At 30.7% G+C, this 20456-nt stretch overlaps 1 protein-coding gene across 3 annotated transcripts; it reads right to left on the reverse strand.

Moving 5' to 3' along the window:
• Positions 1–8873: 8873 nt before the first annotated feature.
• LOC110626434 (protein root UVB sensitive 1, chloroplastic) lies at positions 8874–18231 on the reverse strand. Of its 3 annotated transcripts, XM_021772337.2 has the most exons (9): positions 17833–18231; positions 14982–15459; positions 14272–14888; positions 13872–14147; positions 13444–13500; positions 13058–13256; positions 10475–10590; positions 10145–10321; positions 8874–9487 (listed from the first exon to the last, which is right to left on the reverse strand). In XM_021772337.2, the coding sequence occupies exons 2-9, from the start codon at positions 15043–15045 to the stop codon at positions 9203–9205; spliced, it is 1791 nt and encodes a 596-aa protein (XP_021628029.1). In that variant the 5' UTR covers positions 15046–15459; positions 17833–18231; the 3' UTR covers positions 8874–9202. The 3 variants fall into 3 exon arrangements, with proteins under 3 accessions (XP_021628029.1, XP_021628027.1, XP_021628028.1); XM_021772335.2 differs by having other exon boundaries at positions 14272–15459; XM_021772336.2 differs by having other exon boundaries at positions 14272–15905.
• Positions 18232–20456: the final 2225 nt, after the last annotated feature.

A 20456-nucleotide genomic window follows, 5' to 3' on the forward strand; every position in this document is an offset into this window, starting at 1 on the left:
ACATTCTTAAAGCAGAATGACCAATTGTCAATTTCTTTCTTTTTCTACATATCTGATGATTTTTCCTATCCAATACCTTATTGGTTCCACCAATGGTGGAATAAATTTGGCATAGACCAAAGTATTATACCAAAACAAATCCAGATTGCTCAAGACCAATTCTTTGAAAATACCCAACTACCTGACACTATTCTCCTATCTCCAAAATGGTTAATCTATTCTCACCTTTTTCATATCCCCTGGATTCATATGACCGAATACCAGATAAAAGACCAAACCCTCAATAATTTCTAGATACCAAATCTCATCCGCAAATACAAAATAAAATGGTGGTCCAAAACCGACCTTGACAACTGTGGTACTAAAGTTGTTGATAATTTTCTTTTTTCTCAACCTCAATATTGCAAAACCCTGAGCCCAATTCAAATAACCAAACAAGAGACCTTTTTGGCCAAAAAACAACAAATTATGGCCCAAATGGCCAAATGTGTTTCTGAAGATGAATATGAGAAATTATTGGAAGAATTGAAGGAAACAAAGAGCTCTGTCTCATCTCTTGTAGATATCACTACAGACAATGATGACTTTTTTACACAAGCAGAGATGTAGACCCACAGTAGACCCACAAGCTGACAAAATAATGACGTAAGCAATGACGTCACATGCCGACAAAATGGCCGACACATCGACACAGACACAAGGACCCACCATCCACTCAAAATTCACGGACCGCTTAAAGACAAATGACTCGCACACATGAACAAGTGGCAGACACCGACACAGACATAGGGACCCACCATTCACTCAAAGTTCACGGACCGCTAAACCAAATTGAAGCAATGCTTGACGTCCGCGGCTATAAATATGGAGGTCCAGACCATTTGAGGGACACACCGAAATTCACCAAGAAATTTCTCTCTATGTACTTCATGCTTAGTTTAGCCTATTTTTCTACAATCTGTAAGGAGTTCCAAGTTTACTACAACTGGAACGTAGCAGTTTATGTTTAAACAAAGTTTGTATTAAGTAAGTTGTATTTGATATTTTGTATTAATAATATTTGTATTATACAATTGGTACTGTGTAAGTCCGTGTTGACGGCAAACTATTTCTCTCTTTCTCCGATTACCAATCTGAGTTAATTCTGGGATTACAGGTTAACAGTGCAGGAACCTTAACCAAAATAAGTATGCTCTGTGCTTGCAGTATAAACTGATCTGGCACATCAGAAATTGTATTCACCATGGAAATTGAAATAGGAATATTCTATTGTCATATTTGTAATCAATTTTATATTCTATATTATTGTTATGACTGTAGGAATTGGTATACTGTTGATATTACCGATCCTTATCTTAGTCTTGATATTGTATAAATTTAAACTCAAATAATGGAATATTTAATTTTAATTTATGTTTATGAATCTGATAATAGATATGTTACTGAATACCATGTTTATTATGGAGTATCTCTTTATATACTTTACCATTCCGTCTTGGACATTATAATCTATCATCAATAAAATGAGATTTATAATAAGCGCATTAGAACAATTAAGTTTAATAGACTTAACAAATAAAGGTGAAGTAGAAATTTTCAGACATTGTTTAGTAAGACAAGGAACACATATGTATGAATGGCATGTAACCAACCATAACAATTTATGTGACTGTAGAGAAACACAAAGAACATTAGACTTATTTAATTGCATAATAAGATATTTAGATCAATTATTAAGAAACAATAATTTTTAAAAGAAAGTAATTAATTATATAAAAACTGTATGAATTACCTGGGTTCGAATTTATGGTATCAGAGCCAGTGAAGGCTCTATTTATTGTAAATAAATTCAAATTAAACTGTTAGGGTTGAAACTGTGTCACGAAAGTCATAAGTCAGGCAAAAGGTGTAAGTCCTGCAGAACGAGTAGAGAAGGAAGTGTATGCGAAAACCCTAGACGTTTAAGATGAGTTTCTTTAGAAGAAATAGATCTTCTAGGTCGAGACAACCTGATGACGAGCTCATAAATGATTTAAATATTAATACAGATAATAGTAAAACAATATTATCTAGAGAAAGTATTTGGAACAATCAACAATTAACAAATTGGAAGCCTCCTAAAACACCAATAGATACAATATATAAAACAGGTATATTAGATTTTAAATCAGCCAGAGCGATTACAACAAAAGAAAAAGTAGTACCTTTATATTCTGAAAACCAATCTATGAGTCTATTAAGTAAAAAGACCATATTAAAATATATCAATCAAGGATATAGATTTATGCATATAGGATTAGTACAAATTGCCATAAAACCATTAACAGTAGAAGGATTAAATACAAGTATGCATGTAGCATTAAGAGACTGTAGACATCTGAATTACAAAGATTCTTTATTAAGATTATTTGAAACCAGTTTAACTAATGGACCCATATATTCAAACTGTTTCCCTAATTTTACAATTTCATTAACTGATCCTCATATAATGAAAATATTGACATTAGACATATTAACACATAACTATAATATGTTAAAAGGATCCCATATTTATGAAGTATTTTATAGATTAAATTATAAAATAATGAATACAGGATTATGTCCTAATGCTATTGATCATAATAGACAATCCGGAGAAACAATTTTTTGGGAAATTGACCAAACCAAAGCTAATATAAATATACCAAAAGCTATACAATGGAAAGACGTTAGCTTACCAGAAACATAGAAATATCCAGTCAAAACCATGCCAAGTTTACCTGCTAAAGAAAACACAGAAATAGATTATATTATTCAAAATAATGATGGAACGGTAGAATTAAAATTCAAAAGATCCAATTCTTTTAGACAAACTACTCCTAGTATATATCAACCATCTAGACATTCTTTAGAAGCTTCTCGAAGGAGACACAATATAGAAATACAAACAGATACTAGCATCTCAGAAGACTCTACTATTCCTCAATACCAAGGACCCTTTGTTGGCGAAACATCAGGAACTAAACCTATAGAAGAAACCTTTGATCATAAAACCATACCACAGCCTACTACCAAAGGTATCAAAATACAAGAAGGAGTATTTAGACAAGGCCAATTTAGTCAACCATATGAAGATAGTGATTTTTCTATTAATACCTTAACTCAAACTTTTATACTTGACAAAGATCAAATTCAAGCTGACTATATGTCAGATAAAAACCGGGGGAAGAGAGACATATTTTTACAAACCTATTCTCGAAAAGAACAGAGTTTAATGAAAAAACAATTTTTTACATTTTGTGAACACGTAGAAAAAACTATTCCATTTTTTACATACTTAAAATATTTTCATGAAAATAAATTAAATGTATTAGAAAAGAAAATCCATAAATGGCACAAAGTAAATAATGCAGAAGAACCTAGTGATATAGCCCATGAAACTGAAAGACCACCACTGGATAGAGTATTCTTCAAAAAGAACCAAATTTCTCACGGAATGCAACCAATTGTAAATACTACAAATATACAAAGTAATGATATAAGAGATATTAATTTACAAAACAATTGGACCAATGTATCATTACATAGAATAGAAGAAAAAATAGATAGAAATCACGAAGAAATTACAAATATAGAACATATAGAAACACCTCGAACACCATCTCCTATAATGCCCAAACCAAACACAACATATTTATCCCAAAGGTATAATAATCCAAAACCATACGACATAGATCCAGCTAAAAAACAAATTAATAAACATTTCACAAAAATGATTCCACCATCACAAAATCCAATTGATATAGTAACAATAAATCCAAAGACAGAATTGAATGACATGTCAAAAATATTAAAGAAAATACTAGATGAACAAAGTATGTCTCCAAAAACTAGTACTTCAGGAGGAATAAAAATAGAAGAACCAACCATTAGTAAAGATAAAGGTAAGATAACAATTCTAACTGAATACAATGAAACTTCTTCTGATGATGATGATGAAACCATATACAATCCTTTAGAAGTATCAGACTCTGACCAAGACATTAATATTCATACCATAGAAAGGCAAAATAATAAACCAGATGATTTAAAAATCTTAGATAGAAAACAAAAACAATATAATGCGAAGAATATTTATGAATGGAACATAGATGATTTATCAGAAATAGAAATAATACAAGTAACCAAAGAAATGGTTAGATAGAAAACAAAAACAATATAATGCGAAGAATATTTATGAATGGAACATAGATGATTTATCAGAAATAGAAATAATACAAGTAACCAAAGAAATGGTCATCGTAGGAAATATTTATAAACAAAGAGTTGGTATTACTGAAAGAGATGCAGCCGAGAATATAATATTAGGATTCACAGGAGAGTTAAGAACTTGGTGGGACAAATTACTAAGTAATGAAATAAAAACCAATATACTAACAGCAAGAAGAATTGATAGTACTACAGGAGAACCAGTTATTGACCCAACAACAGGACAACCATAATCTTTTACCTTAGCATACCTAGTATACAATATTATCTCACATTTCATAGGAGATTTAGACTTATATACAGAAAGAAACAGTGAAATATTACAAAATTTAAAATGTAGGAAATTAGAAAATTTTAGATGGTACAAAGACAACTTTCTAAAACGAGTCTATGCTTTAGCAGACCCAAATGCATACCATTGGAAAGAAAAATTCTTAACAGGTTTACCTAGATTATTTACAACAAAAGTAAAAGAAACAATTGAACAAAAATTTGGCCATATATCATACGATGATTTAACATATGGAGATTTAATAACATGTGTAAATTTAACAGGACTAAGATTATGCAGAGATATGAAATTACAACAAAAATTAAAAATGGAGAATAGACAATCTAGAAAAGAGTTAGGAAATTGGTGTGAACAATTTGGATTTGGAACAATAAAGAAACATAAAAAAAAGAAATATAAACCTTTCAGAACAGAGAAAATTTATAGAAAATCTACATATAGAAATAAGCAATATAATCAACAAGTAGACAAAAAACCTTTTAAAAGAAAACAATTTAGACGAAATACTTATAAGAAAAATAATTTCCGAAGACCAAAAAATAAGAACAATATAACATGTTATTTATGTAACCAAAAAGGACATTTTGCAAAAGAATGTCCTGCAAGAAAGAAAATATATGAATTAGGTTTAGCATTAAAAATTGACAATATAGAACAATTACTAGATAAAATAGATCAAATAAAATTATCCTCTTCAGAACTCGAAAATGAATATAGTAGCGACAATTCATCAGATACAATAAATAGCACCGATAGTAATCATAATTGTCAAGGAGAAATTTGTAATTGTAATAATAAAGTAAATGTTTTAACAGAATATTAACAAGTATTAGAACAAATAGAACAGGTACAAGATTCTAATATTAAACGAAAAATGTTTAAAAAATTAACAAAATTAATTAATGAAGAAATAAGACAAGAAACTGAACCACCAACTAAGTTTGAAGATATTGAACAAATGTTTAAACAGAAAAAACCTGTAACAACAATTTCTTCTATAGATTTACAATCAGAAATAAGACAATTAAAATTAGAAGTTAGACAATTAAAATTAAGATGTGATTATTTAGAACAGAATCAAAAAATACAGCAAAATCAAAACCAAAGTGTAGGACAGAGTTCAGGAAAGGACAAAACTAAACTAGAAGAAATAGTAGACACAGATACAGATACAGAAGAAGAACAAACATTGAAATTTAATGATATTACTAGAATTAAATATCAGAAATGGTATGTAAAACTAAATTTAACAATTAAAGATTTTAATTTAGAAACCATAGCTATGTTAGACTCAGGTGCAGATATGAATTATATAGACCAAGGAATTATACCAAGCAAATACTTTCATAAGACTAAACAAACTCTATCTGCAGCAAATTCTACTAAAGTTAAAATAGATTACAAAATACCTAGTGCACATATTTGTAACAATGGAATTTGTTTTAAAACTAGCTTTATGTTAATAAAAAATCTTAATACACAAATTATATTAGGAAATCCATTTTTACAAATGTTATATCCCTTTAAGGTAACACAATTAGGACTAGAAACTAATGTGTTAGGACAAGATATTCTTTTCCAATTTATATCTCCAATAAATTACCATGATATAAATTTATTCCAACAAGTAAATATAAGTAAAATTAATAATCTAGAAAACCAAATAAAGTTTTTAAAAGAAGATTTACACTCAATAGAAGAACAATTAGAAAAACTAAATGTTCAACAACATATATAAAAGAAATTCAAGATAAATTCGAAAAAGATTTATGTTCAAACTTACCAAGTGCATTTTGGGACAGAAAACAACACATTGTTACTTTACCTTATGAACCAGATTTTAGTGAACAAAAGATACCAACAAAAGCCAGACCAATACAAATGAATCAAGAAATGTTAGAATATTGTAAAAAAGAAATACAAGATTTACTAGATAAAAAACTTATTAGACCAAGCAAATCACCATGGTCTTGTGCTGCCTTTTATGTAGTAAAAAATGCAAAAATTGAAAGAGGAGCACATCGATTAGTTATAAATTATAAACCTTTAAATAAAGTTTTACAATGGATTAGATACCCAATACCAAATAAACAAGATTTATTAAACAGATTATATAAGGTACAAATATTTTCAAAATTTGACATGAAATCTGGATTTTGGCAAATTCAGATAGCTAAACAAGACAAGTATAAAACTGCTTTCACAGTTCCATTTGGACAATATGAATGGAACATTATGCCTTTTGGACTCAAAAATGCACCAAGTGAATTCCAAAAAATAATGTCGAATCAAAAAATTAAAAATTTTTTAAAATTAAAACTCACACCAAACTGATGGAATCAAAAAATTAAAATTTTTTAAAAATTAAAATTTTTTAAAAATTAAAATTCACACCAAACTGATCAATTAAAATTTTAAATCAAACAAAAATTTCGATTCACATGAATTCGGTTTTTTAATTTTAAGTTGAATGCTCAGCCCTATATAATATATTAATATTTAATATATTTTATTATTAATATTTAAATAAAAAATATTACTACACTATATAAAATTAATATTATTTTACTATTAGACATATATAAAATAATTTAATAAAATATAAATTTAATTTTTATAATTTTAAATATTTATATTTATTTATTTATTTTTCATTAATAAATTATAAATAGAATTTTATACACATTTATCTGATAGTATTTAATTAAACAATAATATATTAAAAATAATAAAATATATTTATAAAAAATAATTAAAAATATTTATTATTACAAAAAATTATATTATAAATAATATTATTAAATTAATATAATATAAATATATTATTATAATATATTAATAATTAAAATATATATATATTTCTTGACCTGACGCCACTTAAAATTATAATTAAAAAGAAAATGTTGACTGACAAATTATATTTTACGAGTATGTCAAGAGTAGCGCCTCACCAACGTAAACCGTAAAATCTTTTTTAATAAATAAATTTATCATAATCTTAAATTATTAAATAAATTTCAAAAAACTTTTTTTTTTTGGCTAAGAGAAAGCAACGCTGAAGTATAAACCTCAGATTGACAGGTTTACCTTCTATCTATTATCTTTTTATTTTCTATCAGTTTCACTTTTTTTTTCTCGTTTTAATTAAAATATAAATTTTTTCTATTAATCTTTCCATTATACTCATATTAATACAAATTGAGTAAAATAAAATTATTATTAATTTTAAAATTTAAATTCTCATTTTAAAAAATAATTAATAAAAAAATTATATTAAAAATAAATTATAATATTCAATTTATATAACAATCATAATGTAAAAGAAAGTGAATAATTTTTTAAAATTACAATTAAAAAATAAAAAATAAGTTATTTTTTTAAAAAAATTATATAATATTTTATTAAAATATTTTAAGTGAAAAATATATTTTGAATACAAGTTATTTGCTTGCGAATAAGTGGAATCTAAATTTTCATTTAATTTACTCAAAACTTTTTATTAAGGACTAGATTTACTTTAAAAATGATAATAATTTTGCAAAATAAAATAACAAATTTATATTTAATATTGAAAAATTTATTTTTATAATTAAAATAATAAAAATACAATAACTATTGTTTGTTTTGATTAAAACAATAAAAATAAGAATAATTAGTGTTCATTATTAATTTTTTTTACATACTAAAAAAAAAAATTATATTTTATTATTAAAAATATGTATATTATTTTATTATCTTTTGCAATGAGAATGACAAATATGATTTTAAATAAAATAATGTAGGTGAATTGAGTTAAAACTTAATTTTCGATGTAACGGTGGAATAAAACTAAGATAAAAGAAAGATCGGTTGGTTCAGTTCCCTCACTAAACTAATTTAAACCGAACCAAAAACATCCAAACTGTTAAAATGTAATAACTGAACTAAAAAAACCAATTCAAACTCCATTCGATTTAATTTTTCGATTCTTTTTTTTTTTTTTTGAAATAGGGGTTGGGGGAGTTGAACCTTAGACCTTTCAAGGCTACAGGATGCACTTTCCACGAACTGAATTAAATTCACTGAATTAAATTCACGTAAAAAATATTTTCAGGTAATTAAATTAAATCTAACAAGGTCGTGACCAAATTTTAATTTATAACATAAAAGTTTACCCATTCTAACCAGTTTCTCAATTCCAAAGCTGGTGAATGCATTAATTTAAAAATAATGATAATAAAATTACTTTGCACTGTTAGGATTAAGCCCTAACAGAGAAGAATTAGGAAGAATAAAACAGAGATTCTGGAGAAAGAAAGCAGAATTAGAGAGAATAGAAGAGAAAGACGAGACAGAGAACAATAGTAACAGGCGAAAATCCACATTTCACTGAGCAATACAAATAGTACTACCCAATTTTCAAAACCCTAACTACATCTAAAGGAAGTCCCATTGCAAAGACATTCTCCCACTATCAATGATTGAAATCTGAAAATTATTTGTAAAAATTAGATTTGTGTGTTCAGTGCCTCGCTCGCTTAACCTTGTGAAACTTTTCAATCATGGTTGGTTGAATCAGTGTTTAGTTACCATTTTTGAAGCAGGATATGTAGTTTGCATCTCTTTCTTGGATAAAGATGATCAAACAATTCCCAATCATGATCCTTAGCAGATGGTATCAGTTCAGGTTGCTATTGACGGAGCCATATCACCTGGACCTATCCTGTTTGGTAAAGGTCTTGCAATAAGTCCATCAGCAACCCAACCCATTGATACGCTATCGTTTTTGACATGGGTGAATTCCCATTGCGTGTATTCTAGAGATATCTGTAGCCTTCCCCCTGGTCTGCAATCAGCACAGGTACCTCTTGCTTCAATGCCCGCATTTCTCTCCAACCAGTACAAGTAATTCACTTGGAATACTGCCTTGAGCATGTCTTGTCCTGAACAACTTTCTTTAAGCACTACCTGATCCCACCCAATAAATCAAAATAAAACACTATTAAGCTCAATACCTTGTATTAATAATTTGTCACTCAAATAAAAGCAATAAAAGTAACGACAGTCCTTTCATTTTTTCGGTTGCTTTCTGCAGAAATTAAAACAGGTTTTAAATGGACAATATTGTCTTCATTCACCAGCATGCCTTGGGTGTTCACATCTTCTTTCGTCGACTGCATGCTTACTATGGTAATTCACTACCTTCTCAATTCATCAGAAACACCACACACTGGTTGGGCACATGCACATGCAGAAATATTGTTCATTCTATTCACTTTTCACCTCAGTGGGATTTTACTTGTTTCATGACAGGCGACATCTAAGAGAATTTTGCAAGAAATGAATTGGAAACAAGAAATTACGAAGAAAGCAAGGTAACATGGCCTTTTGAAGTAATGATTTTTAGGCCCCCTTTTCCCTGATGTAACAGACAGATCAAAGATATCAATAAAATGAAGGATGAAACCAAACAAAGAAATCAATGAACGTGGGATGAAAAAGATGCAAACAAAGCATAAAGGTGATAGAAAGTAACCCAATTAACCTTTAGTATTATTCTTCCCTTCAGTTTGGACTGAAAGTGAGCGAAAATTCAGATTCAAAATAATAAGGTAGCAGACTTACACAGAATCTTCCCTTGTGTTCGGTCAAAATGTAGCCTTCATCTCTATACAGATTGAACAATGCAAGCACTTCATCCTTATTTTTCACAATATCACTAAGCTTTGAGCCAAGCTGCAACCGGTTCTCAATTTCAGCAGCTGCATCCCTTGCTCCTGAAGATAGTACAGCTGACTGTGGCTGAAATAGACAACAAGACAGATACAAATAAAGCAACTTGCAATATGAAAACAAATAAAACTCTTAATCCACATAATTGTAACTTTTCAGAACTGAAATGTCATTAATAATATCAGAAAAGGCAACTTGGAAGTCCCAAATAGAGCAACTCACTTTATCCTTACAATTTACGTTAAGAAATGGCAAAGCTGGAAAAAGTGGTTCCTCATCATTAACCTCTTTGATTGGAGGTGCCTGGCCACTGAGAAGATATTCACTAAAAACTAAACCTGATAAAACAATGAAAGAAAATTCATTCCATTATACGTTATGGTTATGCCTTATGATGGAGATTACGATGTGGGAATTAATGCATTCTAGTCATAGTTCAAATAGATGGACTGGTCAAGGTAAAAATAATTTAATAACTTCAGAAGATGCCATGTCACCCAATTGAACAAAAATCAAAGAGAATTTGACATTTTAGAAGACTCTCAATCGAACACTCAACCTTAAGAGTAATTCTAGTTGCTGCCAAACACTTGTCTAGAGCTGCTGTGAGATGATCATTTACAGAAAAAAAAAGAAAAAAAAAAACATATGTAACTATTTAAAATAAAATACAACATTTTCTTCCTCTATATCATAAGTAAATGATTTATACTTATCGACTTTGCTTAGAAAAGTTACACTTCAACTGCATGGATGTTTAAAAAAATGTTTCAAAATTAAAACTAAAAATAAATTCATGACTGCAAAAATGATTAATTATTTTAAGCTTTCAAGATACTAAGGGCCTATTTGGTATTTTTGTTAGAGCTGCAGTAAGAAAAGCACTTTCCTAAAAAATAACAGTTAGAAAATATTAAAACTTGATTTAAAATTATTTTTGTCATAATTTAGCCATAAAAACACCAAAATAATATCTTTTTTTCTAAAAAGCATCCAAAATTTTGCTTTCTGTTAAATTTGGGCCCCTTATATGGGCCATAGACAATCATCCCCCTTGAGCTAGCTTTTGGGATGAGTCAGGTCTGACCCAAATTTAACACTTTCCCTAACAAGTGCTTTTCTAACTCCCCAACCTCAAACCAAACAAACTCTAAATTTAATTAAAACATTAAGCAATAAACACCTTTGGGCTTGATCGCTGGTCCAGTGCTTGTTCAGGCTCAAGGATACCAGGATCAGATTGCAGGATCCCCCTAGTGCTTGTTGGTGCCTGTTTGGTCTGGTTTGAACAATCTAATTATTAACCCATTTTTTCCAATTTTCAAAAGGGGACATCCTGTTTGGACTGGGAATCAGACTGGTCTAGTTCAAGTTGTGGTTCCAGTCAGTCTAATTATTGCCTGGTTCCTGGCCTAAACTGGACAATGGCTACACTTACGTACTTTTCATGCTTTAATAGCTGTACTTATAATGAATCTAAAACAGTTAATTAAAAAAGAAAACTAAAAAAATTAATCTTATATGTATCCTATAATAATATTCTGCGAGAAGTTATTACTTGCTAACTTGTTATGATCCATTTTTTTATAAGATACACATATATGCATGTATAAGCGCATTTCTTTTTCAGTTATAGAGACTAGCCCAGGTCTAAATCAATTTGTAACAGAAATAACTTTAACAGTGCAATTTCTGCCATATGACATTATACTGAGAAGTAAAAACATCAATGACACTGCCTTGTTCTGTTTCAAATTAATAGAAAGAAAGCAGCTAAAAGATTCCTTTCAGGTCAACTTCGTAGAGATGAAGTAATATTTTACATCAAATTGTGACTTTAACTTGCCACCCAACCAAAACTAAGTTAGTAATTTAATTAGTCATATGATCATTTCATTTGCACTACTCAGTTTAAAGCTACATACTCCTTAAGGTGTAAGGAATGCTAAAGTCATTCTAGCCGCCCGTGACTTCATCTACCTCTCATCTTCTTTCCTACAACTTGCATAAGTTTTCGACTTTTAGCATCAGTACATCTAATAGTCTACGCATCTCATTCCCCACTCTGACAAATTATTCTCAATGAAGGCTGCTTTCACTTACGAATGCACTCATTTCTCATCCAATCCTTATATTTCCACATATCCATCTCAGTGTCCCCATCCTTTACCATAGTCATCTTATGAAAACTTATCACCTACACTTATCATTGCTGAACAAATTGAGGTTTTTTAGAATTTCTGCATCAACTTAACAACCTTGCTGTTAAATAAGACATCACACCTCACTAATCACCATGTTATTCATTTTACCTTCTTCGAGAAATATCCTCCTCACTCTCCATGTTCAGAAGTGATTAACTTGTTCTCTCCATCTAATCACATTCACACAGAAGGTCTTTTCTTAAATGATTCTTCAAAACAAAGAAACTCCATAGCCAACAAATTTGCCGATAATAAAGGGAGCAGCTCAGATGGTTCTTTTGGAGGATGTCCATTGCTGCTTAACTTAGGCATTTAGGGTTGCAGATAGCCTTACCAGCATAATGGCATCCAAGTTACATTGCTGGGGCATCCATGTATGTCTAAGTATGCTATAAATCCCTGAGCTAAATGAAGTAAAACCAATAATTTATCATATCCGTTGTTTGCATCACAATGTTTTATTCCAAATCAGTGATTTATTGCCTCTAATTTCACTTCATTTCCTTCTATAATAATTCATTTTTTAAGCAAAGCAATAAGAACATCATTAGGAAACTACTGTAAATGGGAAAAAAGACAACAAAAGGAATAGGCAAATTACTTGCACGATAGGGGTTTAAGGTCCTCAGTTGAATGGATTGATATGATTTCAGATTGCAAAACATGTGGATCCATGTCACCACGCTGAATGAAGCAAGGGTGAGGGGAGTAGAAGAGCCTATGCCATTGGCGAGTGCGATACCAAGCATGATGCCTATAAATTTGCTCACCATTCCTTGAGCTTCACCCTTTGCAATTACCTACAATTAATAATTGTTGTTAGAAAGAACAACATAGAATAGAAGTTACGAAAGTAAATGAGGACATGGTAGCATCGACCGTAGCAACACACGAATCCAACTTTGTGCCAAACAATGGAGGAAAGAGACTTTGTATGCTCTCAAATGCAGTTGAACTAAAAATTAATCTAAAGCAACATTTTCATACCTCAGCAAAGTTCCTTTGAGCAGCAAAACCAGCATAGAAACAGCTCCTTGTAGCAGCCTATTAATTATGTCAAAATTTAGCAACCCTTTATCATGACGTCTAGTTAATACTGGAAGATAGACTCTCGTTTTATGAAATAACAACATTAAAAAAAATTCAAATATGCAAATGCCATAACTTTTTATTAAGCTACAAGCATATAATTGCATATAAAAATTAAGCTAAACAATTGCTGAAAAAAAAATCCAAAAGAAAGCCACTTTCATGCCAAAAATTGAAATTTACCTTTCTGTGCCAAATGACACCCAAAAGCACAATGAAACACAGAAGGAATAACTATCAGAAGGTTATAAAGTCAAAAGCATTGCCTTTTTTTTCCTTCTGGCAATGTTCGGATATCATCAGTCTTGCTTAGTAAGTATAAGTACCTGGATAAGAGCAGCAGCAGAGCGTCCAGCTCCAGCAGCAGCACCAATAACAACAAAGAGATGAGGAAAAGCAGGAGTCAAAATCTCCAAACCAAAGGCAGCATTTTCCAAAAGATCAGCAAACAACCTCCACCCTTTAGGATTGACATCAAAATGGCGCCCGTATTTGGACAAGATGATTTTACTGAGATACCCAATTCCATCCTTGAGGACCCAATTGATGGCGGCTGCAGTTGGAATGGCCCCTTTACCCAATCCAACAGCATAAAGCAATGCCTACTTATGTGTTAACAAACCAAAAAAATATGATAATCATAATAATAAGTAGCTGCAACAGCACAAGTGAAACAAACCGAATGGAAAGAAAAATATAAATAATATTTTTAAGAATGGTATATACCTGGGTGGCAAGAACACCACTTATTTGGCTGGCAACACCTTGTATACCCCGCCAAAGTGAGTAATCCAAGTAATCAGATGTCACGCTGAGAGGAAATCCTTCAGGGAGCATGAGTTGAATGAAGAGGGCTCTACATTGTAGCCATAAATTTCCCCCAATGCTCAACCATGACGGTGATCTATTATCATGTGATGGTCCTGATGATGATGGAGCAACGAGAAATTCATCCTTGAAGAAATCAGGAATGAGCCTAATCCACTTGCTTCCTTTAATTTCCCAAACCTTCTCATCGACAACCTCCTCTTCCTCTGGAGAGAGAGTTGCTTTTGCAAGTGCTGAAGAAGCCAAGTGCAGGTTGATGAAAACCCAGAAAACCACAGAGCAACATAAGAAGCAGATAAAGGGAAAATGACTCTCTGAGGAGTCACTACCATCATTCCACCACCATGGATCAATGGGATTATTGTTATTGTTGTTGTTGTTATTCCAACTACCACCACTCCCCAAGGGAAAATCAAATGGCGAGGGTTTTCTTTGGGTAATTGTCAATTCCTTGTTGCAACTGGCATTAGTTTCCAGTGATGCATTGAAGCAAAGCATAGAACCAGTTTGAAGGTCTTTTGATGCATGACAAAGATGAAAAAGAGTCAGTGATGGCAAAATTGAGGTTCTATTGCTGTTGCTATTATTAAAAATAGTTGGAGACTGACTGATGTTAATGGAAGTGGAAGTCCAACATCTCCCAAGGAACAAGGGACTGCAACTGCAACCCATTTTATCTATTCCTCTCCTTCTTCTTAGGGGATTAACAGTAAAGAAATATAGGTCTTGGCTTTGTCTGCAGAAATTAAAGAGAGAACGTCCAAGGATCCCTAGGTTTTTGCTCAAGTGACAATGTAAGACTTGGGGGTAACTTCAACTTTATATTTGAAGTTAAATTTAGGCTTAATGCATGGATAGTTTTGGAGATAAAAACAGGTTTTGTTTTTGGTAAAAGAAGAATGGATCTAAAGCTTCTCCATATGTTTCTCAATCCGTAGAAAGCTAAAAATTAGCTCAATAGCTTCCAGCTTGGAAACCATATAATTTGGGTAAGAAGCTATCCAGATTACAATGGGTGAAACAAAAATCAACAGCAGAATACAATGGGTGAAACAAAAATCAAGAGTCATCCCACCTAGTTTGTACCTGCATAGAGTGAAGGCTGTTATGAAAATTCTCTAGTGTAACCGTCCACGTCTTTAATCAAAGGGCCAAAGTTGAAGGGAAAAAACACTCAAATCAAATAACTCCAAAAACACTTAATGCATAAATTTATTTTCCTACCTTGCTATCCATAATCCCTATAGACCCAACATGTGGGAATGCAATAAACTAATAGAACTATGCACTAAAAAGATTTTCGGCATCATAGTAAGAAGAAGTGTAGCAGTAGTAATAACACTTAATAATAACTATAGAACATAAAAATAATTGCAATAAAAAGAAGCTCCAAGACATAGTCATTTTAAATAAAACAAGCAAGCCAAACAACACTATATTGAAAATGTTATCACAAATTACAACAAGAAGGAGCTCAAATATGTAATCTTCCAACTCCAAGATATCAATGCAAGATGGTTTTCCTTCAAAGCCTTCGGAAAAGAAAAATAAAAAGCATTAGAATATTACACTTTTAAAAAACATGTCATAATAATAATATAAATTATAAACAAAAACTTTGGAAAAGATTCATAAAATGCAACTACGAAATGCATACTCCAATCCACATCCTCCTCAATAGCACATGTACAACTTGCCATTTAATGCTGACATTTCAAAATTAACTAAATAGCAAATAAACAAGAATAAAAAAATATCAACACATATACATTATTAGCAGATAAAAGAGCAAACCGTAAAAATGGAGCAGCATTGATAAGTTAGAGGCACCTCAACTGTTGACAAAACCCAAAATTTCCATAAAACAAATATGATGAAACCACAACAGCAAAAATGATGAATACTAAGTAGAATCCAGATTAAATGCAAACCCAGGCATCCCATGAAAGCGTGAACATATTTACAGCACCAAATTAAATCATGTGAAGTTGATCAATCTCATAGAAAAACAGTAATATTAATATAAAATATTACTAAATTAAGTAATATTTTATAGTTCTAACGATTATTATTAAATATTTTTTTATTTACTTTTAATAAGTCGAGTATTTCTAAAATTAATTAAATTCATCATATTTATCCCTTTAATAATAATAACTTTTTTTAGAGAGAATTCACTGTAATTTTTCAAACAATTCCACTTTGCAAATGCTGAGAGGGCATGTTGAGAAATGATGGAAACAATAAAATAAGGGAAAATTACTTTTTAGTCCCTGAGGTTTAACGTAATTAACACTTCTGTTTCTCTATTTTGGCGACCGAACACTTAAGTCCCTCACTTTCTCTTCTGTCCAAATTCGTAGTCCTTCCTTCCAAAATAGCCGTTTGGAACACGTGAATTGACAAAATTGACCATCACTAAAAGTTCCACGAAACCCAAACTCAATGTCTCTTCTTCTTCTTCTTCTTCTTCACCATAACTCCTACCATTTCTGCAACTTCTTCTTCTTCACCATAACTCCTACCCTTTCTGCTCTCAAATAATGCTTCAGGGAGAAGAAAGATGGTAAAGAGGAAAAAAAAAAGAGAAAAATCAACAATATCAAAAGAAATAGAAAAAATATGAGGGTGAACAAAGATGAAAAAGAGGAAAAAAAAGAAAAATCAACAATGTAAAAAAAATAGAGAAAATATAAGGGAGAAAAAAGATGAAAAAGAGAAAAAAAAAATCAACAATGTCAAAAGAAAATAGAGAAAATATGAGGGAGAGAAAGATGAAAAAAAGAGAGAAAAAAAGAAGAGGAGAATTAACAATGGATAAAAGGAAATGGAGAAGATATGAAATTGAAGAAAAATAGAGATTTCATGTAGAGAGGATGGTATTTTCAATTCTCCCCTTTGAATCACCTTTGAATCTTTGACCAAAGGGCTTAAATGGATGGAAGGACTATGAATTTGGACGTAAGAAAAAGTGAGGAATTTAAGTGTTGGGTCGGCTAGATAAAGGGACGTAAGTGGTTAAGGGACTAAAAAATAATTTTTTTATAAAATAATTAATTATCCAAAAACCAAAGTGAAATTACTCCAAGCCCACTTTACAATAACATACCATATCAATCACGTTTAACAATATGAACTTTGCACAGCAAGATGCTATCAAATATATCTCTTCTGCAAGTTAACTACTTAAGTATTGATAAAAATAATGAATATTCATATGTTGCGTACTTTTAACACTCAATCTACTTGTGATTAGGAAACAGAATGGAATAAACACCTCCATTGTCAAAGAAAACCATAAAGGACTCCATTTTTTGGAACTACAAGCTAAGTATGTCTAATCAACATTATGATGCCTATAAACACTTGAATGTCTTAATAAATTCATAATGGTTCCAACAATACCAATCAAAATTCGACCCAGAACTATTTTCTTCAGATTTAAAAAAAAATACTTACCGTTGAACTGCTGAACTGCAGAGGAGCGAGGTGGGCGGCAAACAAGCAGTCGATGCAGAGGTGCGGGCGTGCGGCGGCGGTTCACAGTCGCGATACAGAAGCGGGCTGCAACGAGCGGTCGATGCAGAGGTGCGGCGTGCGGCGGCTCACGAGTACGAGGTGCAGTGGTGCGGGGGTTTCCAGTCGCGCGATGCAGAGGTGGGCTGCAAACGAGCGGTGGTCGGTCGAAGCAGAGGTGCGGCGTGCGGCGGCTCACGAGCACGAGATGCAGTGGTGCGGCACCTCACAGGCACGTGATGCGGCGGTGTGCTGGCACGACGTGCTGCTGCTCAGGCGGTCGAAGGGTCCTCTCTTCTCTGGTTGAAATACGATGTCTGATGCAGCGTGATTGGCTTGGGAGACAAATTTCAGATGCAATTTGCAGGGGAGGATTTCATTTAAAATTAAATTGTTTTAATTAAAATTATGAAGTTTAGTGAAAAGACTTATATGCAACATGTGAATAATTATATAAATATAATAATAATAATTAATTAGATATAAATATCAATATTTAGTTTAGAAATATTTGTATAATTATATTTTAATTTTATAAAATATTTAATTTTACAACTTAATTTATTATATAATATTATTTGAATAATGATATTAAATAGTATTTATTATAATAATTTATATTAGTTATTTGTGGTTTTTAAAAATATGATTTTTAAGCATTTATAATAATTTATATTTTATAATTTTGTAGTTATTTTTATTTTAATTATTTAATAATATTAATTTTTAGAATAATTTATTCGAATTTACACATAAATATTAATTTAATTTTATATTTTATATTATTTATTTATATTTTAATATTTTTTATAAATATATATACTAAATAAAATTAAACTATAATTATAAAACTCTTTAAAAATATAATATACATTGTAATTACTTTTATAATTATTATCATCTTTCAAATGTTTAAATATCAAAAATTAAAGTTTTCATTTAATTAAAGTTTTCATTTCATTTTATTTACGATGTTAATATTAATTTTGTAATAAAAAATCAAATTAATATTATGATTATATTATGAATAATTTTAGTATATCAAATAATGAAATTGTTTTTCAAATAAAACAATATATACTAGATTTTAAATATGAAATAATGTATGAGTTTGTTTATGAGTTTACTTAATTAGCTTGTTAATGAGCATGTTCTTAAACTTACTTAATAAGCCTGTTCATGAGTTTATTTAACAAACTATTTCACAAATTTACTTAACGAGCCTATTTACCGTGCATGCTCAACGAGCTTATTTAACGAGTCTGCTTAACGAGTCAGTTCACGAGTTTTAATAAATTAAATATTATTTAACTTAAGTTCGGCTCGTTTAAATAACGAGTTTCAAAATTGAGCTCGAGCCAAACTCGATTAATCTTTTATCGAGTCGAGTCTCGAGCAACTCACGAATAATTTGGTTCATTTACACTCCTAATAGAACTGAATATTATAGAATAGAGAAGTATTTAAGGGCTCAAATAATTTTTTTTTAAATCTCTCTATCTCGTAATTTTTGTCTATTTTACTTTTTTATATGTATTAAAAAAGATAATTTTTTTATTAATTTTTCTATTATATTCAAATTAAAGACATTAAATTTTATTAAATACTGAGTTATTTCCTTCGTGCCTTCTTTCCCATCATATCTCCATCCTGTTGGGCTTTCAAAGAATAATCTGAATTCTTATGGCCTGCTCTACTACAGTTGAAGCAGATTATCGGCAAGTTTTTATATTCAATGATTTGAACCCTATCTCTAACTTGTACCTTAGACACTAATGGTCTGCGTAGATCCACTACCATAGCAAGCCTAGCGTATTTCTCTCGGACTTCATCCGTCGTGTTTATATCCACCTTTATCATATTAGGAGTCCTAATAAACAAATCCAAACCACTGCCATATGTAGTTCATCATTGGCTACATCAAAGGAAAGGTACCACGATTGTGTCAGAAGATGGCTCCCATTAATTATCCATGGGCCATCCAAGACCGATGTTTGAAAACATGCATCAGTAAAGAACTTTATTAGAAAATAATCATTACCAAGGTCAAGAATCTTAAAGTTTTTCAGTGCTCCATAGAGTTTGGAGCCTTGATTCCAAGGCACGATAGCCTATTTTCTTGCCAAGGAGCCTGGCAATCACAGAGCAATTTTTCAAATAATGTATAATATAAAAATAATTTTAAAATTATATAGGATCTAAAAATATTTTCAAATTCTGAGTGTCAACTCAGTGGGTTCGCCAGTCAAACTGGCGAACATGCTAATTCGATATTATGGATGTCGAACTTATGAAAGTTCGACACTTAAAATGGCGAAATCTGTCTTGTTTGGCACTATAAGTGCTGAATAAGCTTTTCATTGCCACGGAAGCAGTTCAACTGTCTCCGTGGCAGCATGCGTAGCTCTTCGGCACTTATAGTGTATATGTGCCGAAGAGCTGCATGCATGCAGTCTCCTGCATCCATAAGAAAATAAAAATCTAATATTAAGTTTCTATAAATATTTTGTAATATATAATAAAATTTAATATTTTTAAAATAAATATAATTAAGAAAATAAAATGTA

Source organism: Manihot esculenta, chromosome 11 (genome assembly GCF_001659605.2).
Source record: "Manihot esculenta cultivar AM560-2 chromosome 11, M.esculenta_v8, whole genome shotgun sequence".
In the NCBI taxonomy this organism is placed as follows: Eukaryota; Viridiplantae; Streptophyta; class Magnoliopsida; order Malpighiales; family Euphorbiaceae; genus Manihot; species Manihot esculenta.